We start from the raw sequence: 17,602 nt of genomic DNA, 5'->3' as shown, positions 1-17,602 counted from the left end.
AAAACGTGTTATTAAGCGGTAATTAAGCGTTGCCTTGTAATATTAGCTCAACAAGAGGACAAAACTAAGGGTATTAATGGGGAAAACAACATTTAATGACAAGGCAAAACTATTTAGTACATAGCACAGTGATATTCTACCATGTGTTTAAGATAAAACGTGTTTAGTTTGGATTCTATGTGGACAAATCCTTTTTGGATACCTAAAGTATAACTACATCCTAATATTTTAGGATATGGTCAATGGCGGCTGACGTGAAGATGGGAATCGAGAAACGGTGACAAATTCAAACCTGCTGTTCCTAAGGAAATTTTCCTTTGCGCAACTGATACATTTCTTTTTTAAACGGAGAAACTTTTTCCAAATAAACAGAACGTGACATTACTAATCTGCATTAAGGAGGCCTTCCGTATCTTTACTACTTTTTCCTGCAAGAAGTCAAACATTGTATGTTCAAACAATACATATTTAGATATTTATAGTGGACGGCTGCGGAAAAACGTTAAAGCTGCAATGGATCAAACAGCCATGCGTAATGTGAAAGATGACAAACAGCTATTTAGCTTATAAAGATCGGCTGTACAGAAACACGGGATCTTGTTCCGTGTTTCCTCGATGTGTAAATAGGGAACTCGCTAACATGACAACCGCTAACTGTTTGCTCACACGCCGTTTGAACTCATAAGGTTATATATCACTCCTGCTGTGGAGCGGTCAGCCTGTCCTGCTGCCAAGAATACATTCATGCGGCTGGTATAATGTCACAAAATCTCAACGAATGTTGAAAGGAAATTAATCAAAACTGGAATTTAACAAAAACCCAGGTGACACACGAGAAAGCAGATCTTTTACGTATCATTAACAAAAGAACACTGTGGGCGGGAGGCAGTAACCTCAAGAAAACATTTGCTCAACGGCTGACCTCTTTTCAGAGGCGTCCCGAAATAACCGCCGAAAGCAGACTTTGACCATCACAACACATCTCTCACCACAAGAGGAGATTAAATGAGGAGATTAAACCTAATGTCCTAAAAAGCAGACAGAATCCCAAGACACGAGTCCTACATGGACTTCTTAATGATACCTCGGCCTCAGAGGAGGATGCCAGAGAAGAACGGAAGTAACACAAGGGAGCAACGAGACCCAGAAAGGAGTGGTGTTCCTTTAGCGCTTCCCAGGAAAACCTTCATCCTGACATAAGAGTGATTATGCTGCAGGAAAATCTGCAGACGTAGCAGTTTCATAAAGAGTATGCACAGAGAAATCCGAAAGAAAAAGATCTCAATGATTGAAAACTTAACACGAATCCCAATTCTTGCATTTCCATATTAAAAAAACAAAAACAAAATATATTGATAAAAACACTTTCATATTTTACTACCTCGGCAACACCACGCAGAAGACTTTCTTTTCAATATCAAGTCGACCAGATTTCCTTTTCTTCATTTTTATTCCCCTAAGCTGGTTTGCCAACATGAGCCTGAGACAGATTCAACAGATGTTTCGTTCATTTCAGTATGTATTATTTTAAACAGATATGTGTACAATACTGTATGAGTGAAGGGCTGGGTCCACTGTGAAATGAGGTGGAGAAAAAAAAAAAAAGTAATAATGTAATTCCCACACCTCTCTTGTTCTCGCCTTAAATCGTCACAAACCCACGCCTCCCACACCCCCTCGGCTCGGGGAACTCCAGCCTCTGAGGCCGATTAAGTCTACTTCCAAATGACGCATTTTTCTTTGAGTACTTCGAGGTAGTGGGAGGACGAAGATACAAATAGCGTGACATACCGTGGTATAAATAATGCCATTAACGTCCAAAATACAGCAATGGAGTTAACTGGGAGGGAATTTCCCGGCTGTCCTCAGAGGTGATTTCATATCCTTGAATCATTAGACAATCTCATTTAAAAGGCTGCCTGGTTTCCTCCATATTGAAACCATTTTGATTTAGTTTTTTTTTTCCAACTCAGTGTTTTAAAATCTGTTAGATAGGGAACATCTTTCTCTGATGTGAACAGACATCCGGCCCCTACATACTTTGTGTTTTCATACCTCCTGTGTGCGGGTGCTCTCTCCAGACTCCGTGAGCAGCTTGATTGGGGTGGAGCGTTGGGACACGGAGGCGTCATCGTCGCGGTCCTCCTCAGAGTCGTCCTCCGACGTGCTGCTGATGGCCTCTTCACTCGGGGGAGGAGGCGCGCTGGCTGCAGTTTTCCTCTGGAGCAGCGTCTCCTCCTTGCTGCTCTTGTTGCTGAAAAATATCCCCATATTCATTCATTTCATTTTTTTTCCCCCGAGCTGAGTTCACAGGAACGGTCAGTGTCAGTGGGATGTAGTGACCTCAAATGGTCCCATAAGTGATGTAGACGTTAAAACAGTTATGGTGAAAAAGCAAGTTTTACAGGGTACAAAAACTGATTATGCTCCGCATGCCCAATAGGACAGTTGAGAAATGTTGGATTATTTTGATAGAAATGTAAAACATTAGTGCAAATAACTGACCCATGGTAAACGTATAGTCAAGCATGTTCATAAACGAACCTTGCTCTTACCAACTTCAAATGTTTGTATATTTATATTATGTGATTGTTTCTGTTATTGTAATAATGTGGACTCCAAAAAGAGGAGTGAGCACTTTGTGGAAGCAAACAGAGCAGTGCAGAACATTGAAGGGGTCAGGTGTAGTGTAGTGGTGTTCATGCTGTGCTACAATAATGTGGACTATTGTTAGTCATGAGCACATGGTGCTTGTATTTTGAAAAAAATGCGCGCCTTGTTTTTGGTAACATGAGAACACACAGTGTCAAATCAAGCCATCTGTGTCTGTGTGTGTGTGTGTGTGTGAGGACACGGTGACATTGAATTTGTTAGGTGAAAAAAAAAAACACCAAACAAACCATAACAAACGTGGACATATTCATAACCTGAGATTCACTCACCCCAGCACTGACTTTCCCGTTTCCTCTGGCTTGCGGACTGTGAAGGGACTTGGGTCCACTCCAACTGTCTTGGGCATGAATTCCCTTTAGGGGCACAAATGACAATCGAGCACATTAGCCGACCACCTGCAGCAGCATCACAACAGTGAATTCACATAAGTGGTCAGATGCTGGCCTGCGTTTGTGCGTCTTCACCTGGCAGAGTTGGTCATGGCGATGCAGAAGGTGTCATCGAAGGAGGTGAGCTCGTACGGTTTGAAGAATTCGGTGTAGATGTCGATGCTCTCCTCAAAGCGGTTCACTCTCCTCACTTTGACCTTCTTCCTGGTGTCCTCGCAGGAGACTGCATCCACACAGGAGGGCACGAGCAAACACACCAACACTCAGGCTTTAATCACACCAATACTACAAATTGATTTAACCTACTAATTATTGGGCTGGGTAGCTAAAGCCTGACGTTTCCTCTGTAAAAACAACATCAAAAACGGCAATCGGTCACATGGTTGAGCTCGGTGACATGTTTTTACATCATGCTGATTTACCAAACAATGTTCTTTTCCCAGAGATACTTTCTAGTACAACAAATCTGCAGACAATTTAAAAAGTTTAAAAGCAAATACACTATTTGCACTCATTTGCAAAATAAACGAGGAAAATCCCTATGGCTATGAATCTTGAATTTAAAGCTAAATCAAGACCAACAACTTTGATACTGATTAAAATGGATCAGTGTATTAACCCGTCACACATTGTGGATACTGAAGACATTACAGCAGATATCATAGTACACACCTTCATCATAGGCCACAGGGAGGTAGGGCAAGATTCCTGCTGACCACCACATTGTGTAACTGAAGACAGACAAGAGACACACATTTTCAAAACTTCAACCTGGGCAAAATATCCATATTATAATGGTAAAATATTGAGACAAGCGAACGCCTTAGATTTAGGATATTACTGTTGACATTTGACGCATAAACCTTGAAAGAATATCAGGCTGAGAGCAATGAAGCAAACCTTTGGAGTTCCGCAAACAATTACACCTCAAGGCCATAACTGGCTATGGAAGTCTCACTTTAATACAGATGCTGAAATGACCTCCAAGAGGCAAAAGACAACCACCGGCGAGGAGATTGGGAGGTTATTTCCAAGTTTATTGTTATTTTTGGTGTCAGACTCCGTAAATTACATTTTCACAAGAAAAAGTAGAATGTGAGCCAGTTAAAAGGAAACAAGTGGTTTATGCCACACGTCGGTGGCGCTTACAGGAAATGAAAATAAGAAAACCTCTTATGCCGAAGGAAGGAAAGGACCTGGAAGTTGTTTTTTAAACTCGTAACCGCAGTTCATGTATTGAGGCGCAAGTATGTGTGTGTATAATGGGTAGTGTGTGTGTTTGCAGGTGCATAAGTAGTACGAGTGTTTACCTGCGTCTGTCCAGGGGGAGCGCCATGGTGTTCCTCTGATGCAGGTAGAAGTCGGTGGGCAGCTCCCACAGGTGCGGCTTGGACTCTGATGGCTGGTAGACCTGAAGAAACAAGTTGATGGCGTCCTGTCGGTCAGCATCTAACAAAAACAACAGGAGGGGGTTATGTTTAGTAAATATTCCAGTGAGAAAAAAAAAGAAAAGAAAATAGCATAAATTAAATCAAGAATATATTATATCATTTGAGAAGCTATTGGAAATAGGAAATACTCAAAATTCTTGTTCAGAGTTCTTGAGGTTGAAATACATTTATTTTGAGAGGTCACGGTGACCATGACCAGAATTTAATCCGTTCATTCTTATTCAGGTTGTTCCATTAACAACAAAATTGCAGCTTTAATTTCAGAGTTTTCCTTTGTACACTAAACCCAGACCCCGGCTTAGTCATTGTGTTTTTCTTCTTACCTACAGTGGAACTAATATAGTGCATATATGGATAATCTGGATTAGCAGTATTAACTGTAACTGTTTTTTAATTCGAACCGTCACAAGTTTGACTGTCCCTCTGAACACACTTCACCAGTGCTTCACGTTTGTAAGGAAAGAGCTGCGACTCTAAAAGGAGGCAATGAATTAAATATAATTGAAGCCAAACTCACTCAAGCACAAGTCCTCTTCATGTGAACAGGAAAACTCCCTGAACCACCGCGCCACGCTTGTCTCTGTAAGTGTTTGTTTGTTCAGTATGTGGCACGTGTTTTGCACGGTGTTTTGCGCGTTGCCCAGTTTGGTGTCTGTGAAGTTGTGTGCATGCAGTGCCAAGCCTTGCATTAAACAATTTGACACTAAATTGGCTTCCATCAAAACCTGCTGCCAATGCATGTTCAGCCCGAGATTCATACAGCACATGCAAGAGCTATGGATGTGCTGTGAACATAATGTACACAAAATGAATTGATGAAATTAACATCAGTCAGGTCTCATAAATTAGCACACATACCCCACCTGCAACTGGTCTCATCAAAACGCTCAAATGTGCGCTTTCAACGTAAGGCTGCAAGGCAAAGGGCAGTACGTTCTGTACGTCTACGTCCAAAAAGTTGTGAGTCAGAGAGAAGCCGTCAGAGTGCTCTGCTGCGATGTCAAAGCACACGTCATCCACTGCCAACTAAGTGATGATTGGTGCGAATGCTCTGAGAAGTATCACGAAAAACGCATTTCCAAAACATCTCCAAGATTTTTTTGAAATGTGCTTCACACTTGGTGTGAAAGGCATCAATGTCTACTGCGATTGTCAATTACTAGGCTACGGCGGAGTAGAAGTCCTGGCCAATCGACACCCAACATCGAGTCAATGTGCACGCAAGAAATTAGAATCTCAAAGAACTTCAGAATGCCTCAAATTTCTGTGGACATTTCTTGCCTTTCTATATATTCTGCTTTGGTGGCTGGCAGAAGGTTCAGAGGCAGACCTCAGCAACAGGGCAGCAGTCGTCTTGGTGAAGGACTTGATATATGTCATGCTGTTGTAGAGTGTGCAGTTCGTAGAATTGGGCTACTTGTGTGTGTGTGTGTGTGTGTGTGTGTGTGTGTGTGAGAATTATTTAAGCCACTTGACATTTATTCTGAATAAACATTCTGCGAAATTCCCAGCGCTGCTCTGCAGCCACTTTTCAAAATTAAGTGAATGAGAAGACACACAGACATGAGGTCGACGCAGTAAGTCAAGCAGCACCGCTCTACTACTCCGGGCGTAAAGTGTGGCACTTACATTTAAACCTGGACCCTGACTTCCCATGTTTTTATGTCCAACTTACAAATAGGGACGATTATTTCTCAAATTGGGTCAGTATTGAACAAGAGCCTTATATAAAAGGCACTAAAATGGATTTTTTTAACACTTTTACGGCTGAGACTGTCATTTTAAGATCATATAAATCAGAACAAACAAGCACTTTTAGTGAACGGAACGTTGATGCTGGGAAATTACCCTTACAGCTCGTTTCGCAAACCGTTTTCCTTTAATACAGGACCAATTTCCTGTTGTCCCCATTGACACCAAATAACAAGTTTACCCTCTACACAAACTTCCTCCTAACTGGGGCTTCAGATGCCACCTGTGGATATGAACCCGTCCCTGGTGAGTTGTAAAAACACATTTTCATCACGGCATTGGGTTTTCCTATAAACCAGGGCGCCATTTGAGAATATAAGAAATTAAAAACGCAGTCGCAGCAAAGCCGCTGTATCAAGTTGTTATTGGCAATTAGATAAAAGAGATGAAAAACAAAAATCAATACTCTCTAGATGACATCGGAAATAAAATGTCCTCAAAATACCCCTATCAAAGTTGTTGACAGCAATTCAAGAATTTACATTACAAGACAGCACGATGATTTTGAAAAATCCCTTGTTACTGGCCCCCCACAGTCCTCAGGGAGCTACGCTGGTAAGAACTGGGAGCCTTAGCTAGTGTCGCTCAAACGTGTCCACATTTAGTCATTTTTAAACCGTGTGTTACACGACAGGCCGGAGGAGAAATGGTTTGATATTTGCAGCGACACAATATCATTTTGTAAAATGTGGTGTTCAGGGTGTAAAGCGCTTCATGTTAGGTTACTTTTTCCCATTTCACAGTTACAACTAGGTTATTTAAGGAAGCCGCAGGCAATCAAAAGCAGAAATATACGAGCTGCAATCACTCTGCACAGGGCTGTGTTTAGCTCCGAATGTGGTGGTACTGAAGGACACTGCGCCAACAGAACATAATTGTGTCAAACTGAAATAGCAAGTTAAATGACACTGGCCAACAGGCCAGACAAGTCCCCATGTTAGAGTTGCCAGTAGTTTGTCTGAATTCAATTTGTGCAGAAAAATACTCAAAATGACTCAGACTAAGCAGCGCATTATGAGGAGCTCCTCCCTTGTAAATATCTGAGATTTTGTGTTGTTTTATTTATCAATACATCGCCTGGATAAACCGAGTGTGTGCATTCAAAGGATGTGTTTCTATGGCTCTGGTAACGTTGAACATGGATGTTTGAGTTTTACATGGTGTATCTTGGAGTATATTAGTAACCTGCACTATCATAACTAATTTGTGCATTTTTTTATTTATTTTTCAGAAACGCACCTGAGAAAGCATTGCTGTAGTAGCGCGACAGTGTCTGCATGATGTCCTTTGAGTGTTGTGTCCAGGGAGCGATCTTGCGGTAGGTCTTGACCCTGTGGACCAACTGGGAGCCGCCGTACTGCAGCGACAAAGTGTCTCCGTGGTCCTCGTACAGCTCCTCGAACAACCTGGTCCCCACACACACACACACGCCACATACAAGCACGCGTTAATATGGGTACATCTGATACACGTTTTGATGTGTGTGTGTGTGTCACTTTGCTTTATATATATTATGCATCACAGAGTTACAATAAATACTGCATTTAATGGGTATCGTAATAAGCCAAAATTAAAACACGCTTACATACGGAGCTTACCTCACACAGTCGGTGTCAAACTGGAGTTTCGGCTTGTCAATCATTCCTAGTGCATAAAGCTGATAGGCCAACGCACACTTCCCCACCATGAACTGAGCAGTGTTGGTCCGATCCAGACAGTCCACGCAGTTGGTCCGCAACACACCCGTCTATAAGAACAAAGATTTGTGAAACTTACTAATTTCCTTTCAAACGTATGTAGTCAAACTAAAGTATTTTAGTGATCAATAGCAAGCATATCTCCACAAACTTACCTTTTGTAATTTGCCATTACATCAAGTTAAAAGCTTCAATAATTAATAATTTCACATTATGTCAGAGTTTATGAAAAAACTATTTGTGGAGCTATATTCAGTTGCCTAGTTTTGCAGCTACAGCAATGAATGCAGAGATTCTTTTACACAAACATTACAAGATGCTTTGTCCTTGATATCTGTGTCCAGAACAGATTTGTGAGTTTCTGTAGTTTTTTTGTTACCCTCATACAGCTTTCTTGATAAAGGGCCTTATTATTTAACAACACTAGGTTGTATTTTTCTTTGTAAAAAAGCTGCAAGTGAGACACAAATTTGTAGTATACAATGTCTCTTTGTGTTTCAGCGAACATACCTGCACCCGACCACTGGCTGTGATGTATCCACCTAAATCCCCCCACCTGAAGAATGGACAAGAACACTTAAATTGAGTTAAAGAATAAAATATTATAATCATACAAAACTCATTAAAGTGCACAAACATGAAACCCTTTATTGTTTTCTATTAGGAGAAGTATGAACACTGCTATAAATCTAAACACAGTGAGCCCCATTGGGACCCGGAGTACAGACATATTCGTTAAAATTACAGTACAAGAGTTGGATACAGAACAAGGTCTGTATTAGTTCCTTCTCCACGATTTAAGACACTCTCATGCATCCCGTTCCTTTAACAGTGCAAAAAGGTGCACTGTTAGTGCACCTCAATGGGGAATGAAAAGGGTGATCAGTGTGAGCCAATTCAAACATGTGAGGAAGGTTACAGCTACCATATTACTAAAGTGTGTTTTCGTAAAAGTGTAGGAGGTTTTGGTTTATTTGTATATGTATATGATGTATATTTGGTTTATTTGTGCATGTTCGTACATTTTGTGTCATTCCAATTTGAGGTTTTTGTCATTTGGAAGTGTAATGCAATAGTTTGAGTGTTTAAACACACCACCTGCTTGATCAAAGCAATACACCTGATCCTACAAGATGGTGTGTGTCAGTCTCAAAGCTCACCGGTCATCCGGTCTGATGGTGTGACAGTAGAAGTTGGAGCGATTACTGAAGAAACCTGTGCGCTTAACCACGTTCTCTGCGATCATACTCAGACGGTCCAGGACGTTGCACAACTTACTAAGGGAAAAGGGAAAGAGAAATGTCATAATATTTTGCAAAGGCCAAAAAGGCAAATGATGGAAATGATTATTTCGAGCGGCTGTGGATTCCTAGAAATCCATAACTCCACTTTCGGATCCTTTTATACATCTCAAGCATGGCACAAAATACCAGAAATGACATTAGAAATACTGTACTAGTTTACATTCAGATGTAGTTTGTAGCACGCCAGTTAGCCACTTTGAGCTGTTCTTTGTTGCTGCAGCTTGTGGAAATGTGGACACCACCAGGAGTCATTGTTGTATACTGGATGGACCACTAAGATATAGATCTAAGAAAACCGAAAGCTGGTATATGTGAGCTGAAGTTTGGCAGAAAATAGGAAAGTAGGAAAATGAATGTCCTGTGTCTTCTACGTTTCATTTAGCAATAATTCAGTCCTGCTTTTCGTTACCGGCTAATAACATTTTTTTCAATGAAATTTACATAATCATGAGAGAATTACAACACCAACAAGTTGGTTTCTCCAGCTGATTTAAGCTCCCTACAGTGGTATGTTTATTGTCCCCACCTCTTGGTGTAGCGGGCCATGTCCCAGGCAATGTAATCGATGCAGTTTTCTGGAGGGAGGAACTGATTGAGGTTGATCACAGCTGGGTAGAGCTCTTCACTCAGAATCTTCTCGTGCTTCCTTTTCTCTCTTTTCTGAAGCCCGGAGATAAACATGTGAGATTAATACGAGCATCACAAGTATGAATACCTCCTCCGTCCAAGGAGGTGGGGCATTTGGTCCCATGAGGACACCAGCAAATAAAATGTGACACGTGAGAAAGAAGTCAGTGCTTCTCCACAGCCGTCTCAGGGAAAATAAAAATACGGAGCTACAAGAAATGCTGTGGGCGGAATAAAGGACGGGCAATGCAGGAAGACTAGAAGTCTATGCAAATGAAATCGGCAAAGAGAACTAGAAAATGCATTTCCTGCTGAAAATGCGTTGGAATGCAAAAAGCTGAAATTAATTTCAAAAAGTTGCTTAAAGTACAGAAATGAAACAAGCTGAAATTATTCTAAACATTGCTGAAAGAATAGAAAAAGCTGAAATACATTTAAAAATGGCTGAAAATACAGAAATGAGAAAAGCTGAAATGAACTTGAAAGAATTGCAAAAAAACTGAAATGGGAGAAGCTTCTATGAATTTGAAATCACAGAAATAATAAAAGCTGAAATTAATTTCAAAAAGTTGCTTAAAATGCAACATGCTGAAATTATTCTAAACATTGCTGAAATAGAAAAGGCTGAAATACATTTAAAAATTGCTAAAAATACAGAAATGAGAAAAGCTGAAATGAACTTGAAAGAATTGCAAAAAAAAACAGAAATGGGAGAAGCTTCTATGAATTTGAAAACACAGAAATAATAAAAGCTGAGAATTAAAAAATACATTTTTTGTAGTAATATAAGGTTTAGTACTATAGTTGTACTAGTGGTACTAGCAGCAGTAGAAGAAGTAAGTACTAGTTTCACTAGTATTTGAAAGCAATTGTGGTGTACCTATTGTTGAGGTACAGATAATCATTGAGGCTTTTATTTTGAAATAATGGAATTGGGTGGTTTGGGAGACAGAATGTTTGTTATTCAAAGCAAATGGACTTGGTAAAATAGATTTGTACAGCGCTCTTCTAGTCTTCTGACCACTCAAAGCACCTTAACACTACATAACATCATTCATCCATTCACACACCAATGACAGGACCTACCATACACAGTGGTGCCTGCCCAACCAGTAACTAACACTCACACACACTGTAGTCACAGCTAGAGGAACAATGCTGGGATTAAGCGTCTTGCCCAAGGACACATTGACATGCAGGTTAGCCAGGACTGGGATCAGACCGCCAACCCTCTGATTGGAGGACGCCCGCCCGCGCTCCCCACTCACCCACAGTCGCCCTAAGCTAATAAAACTAAAGTTATTAATTGATGGGCCTCATCAAACATTACAGTAAGAATTCCCTCCATTGGGGTTGAAATACTAGTAGTACAAGTAGTAGTAAAAGTCATTTTAGTAATAATACCAGTTGAAATACTAGAAGTACTAGAAATATTAGTAGTGGTTGTAGTACTATTTGAAAGAGCAATACGTATTCAACAAAACAGCTTTATCCTAAGCTTCATGGCTAAATTACAGATAATCATTGCAGCTTTTATTTTGAAATGATGGTATTGGGGGAGTGGGTGGGGGGGGTTGAGAGACAGAATATATTAGAAGGCCTCATCAAACATTACAGTAAGAACTCCCTCCATGGGGGTTGCTTTGAAATGATGAGAGAAGGTGGAGAGAAGGAGGTCATGTCAGGCTGCACTAATCAGCTAATGAGGATCAGCTGTGAGTCACAGAAAGAGCCCCAGCTCGTTGTCGCGGCAACGGAGCAGCTGCGCTTAGCTCACAGACAGTTACTGAGAACCCACACCTCAAACAAATGCTTCCTGGAGCAAAACTATTTGGAGTAGCCAAAAAATAATGACATTTTGAGAGACACAAGACTCTACCGAACGTTTGAGTGTAGTTTTTATGTCTCTATGTGTTTTAAAACTGCTCTACCAGCAGTTTACAAAACATGGACCCTCTCTTGTCTTCCGACTTTGTCTGCACTCTAGCGCACACTGTAAATTCGAAAAGGACCCCAAAACTAGTCAAACATAATTAGTGATTATGAAAAAACTATAATAGATATCAACAAGCTGTTTTTTTAATGAAATTGTTAAGACTTGTGTCAACATTTTAAAGTTTAAATGGTGTCTCTAGCTGAAAGATTGGAAAAGCTGAAAAAGTTGAAAGTTGAACAAGTTTTGAGAGGATTTGAAAATTTAATCCATTGGAAACCATGTTAAAAAGTTTGATGTTTTTAATTTATATTAATTCAATTATAAGAGCTAAAAAGCTGAAAAGTCATAGCACACCTCTCCTGAAGGAGCTGAACATTTTAATATTTAAATGGTCTTAATAGCTGAAAGTGTGAAGGAGTTGAAAGGTGCGGCGGAAGAAATAGAATAATAAAAATAAGGCGGAATAAAGAAAAGAAGAACAATACTTGGAATGCTTGAAGCATTCCAACTAATAAGGGGTAACATTTCTGTCTTAATTTAGTTCAAAGAAACGTCAAGCTCAAAGTGTCTTTGATTGAAAGCAGGACATCCAGTGGGCTTGATTGCTGTTGCGTTTATCGTCTTATAATAAATATATAAAACGGAAAAAAAGAATTCACAAATAATATGATTAAGGTAATAAAGCATGCACGCACCCTTTGAGGCTGCCTCTCTAGCCTGTGGTCATACAGTCCACTAAAGGTATTACTCTATTAGATTATTTCTCCACAACATTAGGCCTTTTTGATTGATCACCCTGGGTGATCATCATTGGCTTAGCGTTCTCATTAAGCAGCTCACATCTCCATCAACATCCAACGGTGGCAAACCAACACAGTAACCGATGCAGATCATTGATCTCATTCAGCGAGGGTGTGTCATACAGTCTGGCACATACACACATAAATGCACAGATATGAGACCAGTGAAGTATGCCAAACATGGACATATACTATAAAACTATAAAAACCTGCTGCTCACAATACTGACAACTTCAACTCCAAAAAGTCACACATGTGACCACAAATGAGTCTTTCCATGGGCATATGTATAGGTTTAATTCAACCTTAAGCATAAAAATTAAGCAGTCAAAGTGAAGTCGAATTCAGTTGGCTGGTCAGAAAAGTGCCTCACATGCTTGGCCATGTGCTGTCCCGCTGTCTCGCTCTCTTTACATACATACATGCACCGACCCATGACAAAACCATGCAGCGATCACGGTAGGACACCGGGGAAGCGATAGACCGTTGTGGTTCCACGGTTGACTGCCAAACCCTTCCTCTCTCTGTCTGTCTGTCTCTGGATGAGAAGAGAGACAAGAGTGTACCCTCCCTTACTGCCTACAGCCTGCACTTATCACATGGCCCGGGGCTTGCGTGGACCTCTGAGGTCTCCGATTGGTCCTTTGCCCCACGGCTCCCCACGTGAGCGACAACGTGAGCTTGAAGCCAAAGGTTGTGCAACTGTGTGGCTGAGGTGGTCGTGGGTGTGTATACCAGATGCATTGATGATTTTACAGCTCAATTACATGAAGTCTATTTCACAGTATATTACTAAGATGAAATAATGCTAATACAGTTTTTTTTCTTTTGTGTGTTACCTTGACCAGGTTGAGGATGATGATGGGAGAGCCGAAACGCTGCAGCATCTGGTCAAAATGGAGCGCAGCCACGTGGGCGTAGGGGTCCGCTTGGTCCACTGTCAGAGAAATAAAACCCAGTGATTTCTGTTAAGATAAGATTGTAACCCAATATAATTAATTAAGTATTTTCATTCAATTAAAGGTCAGTATGCTTCGCAGGATGTGTCGCAGTGTCTGTCGCTCCATGGCCCACTGATGAAAAAATTGCAATGTTTTTATATTTGCAGTAATTAATACGTGTCTGTGGCAACTTCCCCAGAAAAAAATAATCTATTGAAAAACACACAAATAATGTCACACAAAATATCACACACCTGTGTAAACTTGAAGCTTGTGTACCACAAAAAATTGATTTCACTCAATATAAATTCTAAATCCAGAAGGGGAAAAATAATAGTCTTATTTAGTTTTATATACTAGCTGAAAGTGGCACAGAAGGTATTTCATTTAAAAAAATGAAATACCAAGAGAAAAAAAATGGAATTCTGAAAATCAGTATCTCCAAATCAAAGCTTTATCACTAGAATAATAAAGAGAAAAGGCAGGGGAACAACATAACCAGTCATACCAGGGCCAGTCTGCTTACAATAAATAAACATGAATACGTAACATTTTAATACTGGACTGTAAAGTCTGTGATCCTGAGATTCTTAACTTCAAACTCATGTTTAATGCCCTCCTGTGGAGCCCCACACCTGCAGCCAGCAGTCAAATGAAGAAGCCAGAATAACGATTAGAGGAAATAGGTCAGATTGCCCTAACTGGTATAAGCTGGAGCTCAAGCACAACACTTTCACGCTATCATTTCATCATCACTTGCCATTGCACTTGGCCTGGGGGGGGGGGGGTGTAACCCAATAGGTGATCTCCATCACAACCACGACATTTGTCTACTTCAGAGCCATCATAAAGAACTTACATACAGCTATGTAACCATGAGTGTTCACCCTGTGGACAGAGATGAGGCGACGGGCCATGCACAATGTGATAAAGACTCTAATTCCACAGACACCCCCCCTCACAGACCTAGTTTTGTCCAACATGTGTCCGTTTGTGCAGCCACAGTCACACTGCAACTGGTTTGTTTTAAAGTGCTGACAATTCATTTCAGTTTCACAACACTCAAGTGGTGGTAGTAATTATAAATTACTCATTGATCATTTTGCTGTTATAATTAAAAGGGATTTTTTTATGTTTTATAAAAAAAATGTGTTAATAAAAGGAGGAAAGCATATTTTTGAGGAACGTCTTTTGCACTGAAGAACTTAGCTCACAATGTTTGATTTGTGGGGAGCCAATCAGCAACCAGGCAAAACAACATTTGGAGACAGGAAATGCAAAAAATGCCAATTCTGTCCTCAGGGGATTAAGTGAGAAGTTTGATGCCACTCTTCTGCTAAAATATTCTTTAAAAGACAACGTGAACCAAGTACACCAATACCAAGGGCAGAATTGCGACCAGTTACAACATTTCAGAAATGTCAGATGAGGACTGTGTTTAAGGATCGAAGCAGGAGAGGGAGGATGCGGTAACAGCATACACAGAGAGATCCTAAGGACATGCTCGGTGTGAAGTAAATGCCATCTGAGGACGAATTATAAGGCAAACTGGGAGGGGGAAAGATTATGAAGTCCCCAATGTCCTGATCAAATCCCTCTGGCCATGGATTTGAGTTTTTATCCTACTTATGAGAGAAGAGATGAGAACCAAGAGGGGGTAGTCCTTTCTACGTCCATTTCATTTTTTCTTAATCTATGCCGCAGTGGGTGAGAAGAACGGCCCTTTTATAAAGACACTCTGATTTGAATGCAATTTTTCCAATTACATTCTTCCTCTGTCCCCACAAGGTTATTTCAGGTCCTGGACAGCTGCTAGAACATATTGCGCATTCATAAATTCTTAAATAACCACTTAACACGAAAACACTGTTGATGTGCCGAGTTCATCGGGAGTCTTACATCGTATTGGGGGTTTTGGCATCATGGTGGAAATGTCCTGGGACCAGTAGAGCGGGACTGAACCTCGCACCTGGACGTATGAGGAGTAACTTCCTGCTGTGAGGGACATGACTGAGGCGTCATTGACGATCTGCTCTGTCTCCACTTCATTAGCCACATCCCCCTGGAAATAATACACAAACGCAAATGCTGATGAAACAAGCTCACCACAAGGATCCTTTTTGCTACTGTTCTAGTGCTTACCATTACATTACGTGATTCTCATTGATCACGGTGAACAAGAAAAATAATCACGACAACCAAAAGTGTAATTGATAATATTAAAAAGGAGCATTTAAGCGGTGACCCTAAATGCATGCTGGCCCACTGACATGAGTTAGTGAAACAAAACCATCAAGAAACATCATAAATAACCCTGGAGCTTGTCCTGCAGTAACAACTGAACTAACATTATGCTACAATCAAACATATGTCCAATTTTCTATGCAGTAAATCTACTTTACTTGTCATTGACCACAATAGCAGGTAACTGAAAATTGTGTCCCAGTCAGGATGGCAGGTTATCTATGTTCCCTCCTAACTTCCTCCCACAACACACAACACACCCACACAGACACTCATGCATACTGTAGGAGGAGGCAGCGGGTCATATTAACCCCCTGTGATCACCCTGAGTCATCTAAATCCTCTCGGTGGCTCTCCCTCAGCCTCAGCCTCCGCTATCTATTTTTCCTGTTGCCTCGGCAACAGCTGTACCTCACAGTTGGCTCCTCTTTTGAGGAAGCGAGTACCGGCAAATTTGCTGGAGCGCCTGGCAATAAGGGTGATGTGAACCGGTCGGCCGTAGATCAGAAGCTCTGAAGTTGGTAGGTAAAGGAATAAAAACAATAATAATATCCACTGAAACCATCAAACAAACACATAAAACGTGCACAAACATTAGACATGCACTTACAGTAATGGATCTTCAGCGTAGTTTTAGTTTTCACCCTCCCTGCAATCTTGTATCATTCATTATTTTGCATCATATTGAAATAGTAGAAACAACATTCGAACGGTTGACATTAATTATCAATGTTAATTTTCATTACTATCTTCAATATCTATCAATTTTTATTGCGTGCTTCAGTCTCCGGATGCACTTTTATCTGCTGAATCTCAATACATCCATCCTCTCACTCAGAGAAACGGTAGTGAATGCCAAACGGTTTCCAGGAATTGTGTAAACTCAAAGCACCCACACATTGTCACCTTGGAAACACGGTGACAATGTGTGGGTGCATCTTATTCAATTTGTTTATACTCCTACTCCAAATTAAACACAGGCATAAAATCAATTAATTAAAAATATTTGCCAATGAAAATGTAAGTAACGTGTTTAGACTTTAATGTTTACTCAGTTCCTGCCTAAGCCGCTCTGCAGCAGTTGCCCATGATGCATTATTACTACAAGAGCTTCTCAGAAAATCCAGAAGACACTTGTCGCGTTCTTTCCAAACAAAATCCCAAGAAGGCACTACACAGTTTTATGCAATGTTGTTTTTAAGAACAAAAGCAGTGGAGTCATGTCAATTAAAAGAGCCATAGAAAAAAATTAAGCAAAATGAAGGAAACTGCAATCTCTCAAAGGATACTGGACTGGCCACAAAAGCCGTGGATTATATACATGAGCCAGTCACGATGCACTATGTCCTTGACTCGTTCCAGCAGCTTCCCGTTCCACACGTACTTGTGGTACGGCTCGCTCTGCACGCCGTAAAGCACTGTGGTGGAAGAGCAAGAACACATACAACCGTAGGATCGTTTGATTGAAATGGGGTCCAATCAAATCAAGCCATTAGAAAGCAAGAATGAGAAGAAATAATAATATAAAATAAAAAAATAAAATAAACATTTGGAGATGCAGGAGTCAAGTCGATTTTTTAAATATATTTCGTTGGATTGGACCATTTTGTCATGGGCATTAAGGTAATAATATATATCCCTAAAATGTTATCTGTTAAGTACATTTTTTAAATCAGTGGGTCACTCTGCAGTGTGTTGCAGTAAAGTGCTTCATGCATTCAGTCATTTTCCTGCAGGTGTAAATTTCTTTTTTTTGGTGCAAACAGAGTCAAATCTTAAGAAAATGAA

The 17,602-nt window shown here is 40.5% G+C and overlaps 1 protein-coding gene across 1 annotated transcript in view; it reads right to left on the bottom strand.

The window, feature by feature from the left end:
* Positions 1-17,602, bottom strand: part of fig4a (FIG4 phosphoinositide 5-phosphatase a) — a 30,223-nt gene that overhangs the window by 6,041 nt on the left and 6,580 nt on the right. The window contains exons 8-21 of the mRNA XM_037449430.2: positions 17,104-17,232; positions 16,226-16,326; positions 15,470-15,632; positions 13,469-13,566; positions 9,793-9,926; positions 9,123-9,239; positions 8,473-8,518; positions 7,864-8,012; positions 7,505-7,671; positions 4,373-4,511; positions 3,735-3,793; positions 3,138-3,285; positions 2,943-3,026; positions 2,056-2,254 (exon numbers count right to left, since the gene is read on the bottom strand). Coding sequence (XP_037305327.2) covers positions 2,056-2,254; positions 2,943-3,026; positions 3,138-3,285; positions 3,735-3,793; positions 4,373-4,511; positions 7,505-7,671; positions 7,864-8,012; positions 8,473-8,518; positions 9,123-9,239; positions 9,793-9,926; positions 13,469-13,566; positions 15,470-15,632; positions 16,226-16,326; positions 17,104-17,232 — 1,733 coding nt within the window. The remainder of the gene's footprint in view (positions 1-2,055; positions 2,255-2,942; positions 3,027-3,137; positions 3,286-3,734; positions 3,794-4,372; positions 4,512-7,504; positions 7,672-7,863; positions 8,013-8,472; positions 8,519-9,122; positions 9,240-9,792; positions 9,927-13,468; positions 13,567-15,469; positions 15,633-16,225; positions 16,327-17,103; positions 17,233-17,602) is intronic.

The sequence above is a fragment of the Pungitius pungitius genome, chromosome 20 (assembly GCF_949316345.1).
Source record: "Pungitius pungitius chromosome 20, fPunPun2.1, whole genome shotgun sequence".
Classification (NCBI taxonomy): Eukaryota; Metazoa; Chordata; class Actinopteri; order Perciformes; family Gasterosteidae; genus Pungitius; species Pungitius pungitius.
Note: the sequence above shows the minus strand (reverse complement) of the source record. Positions and strands in the feature narration are given on the sequence as shown.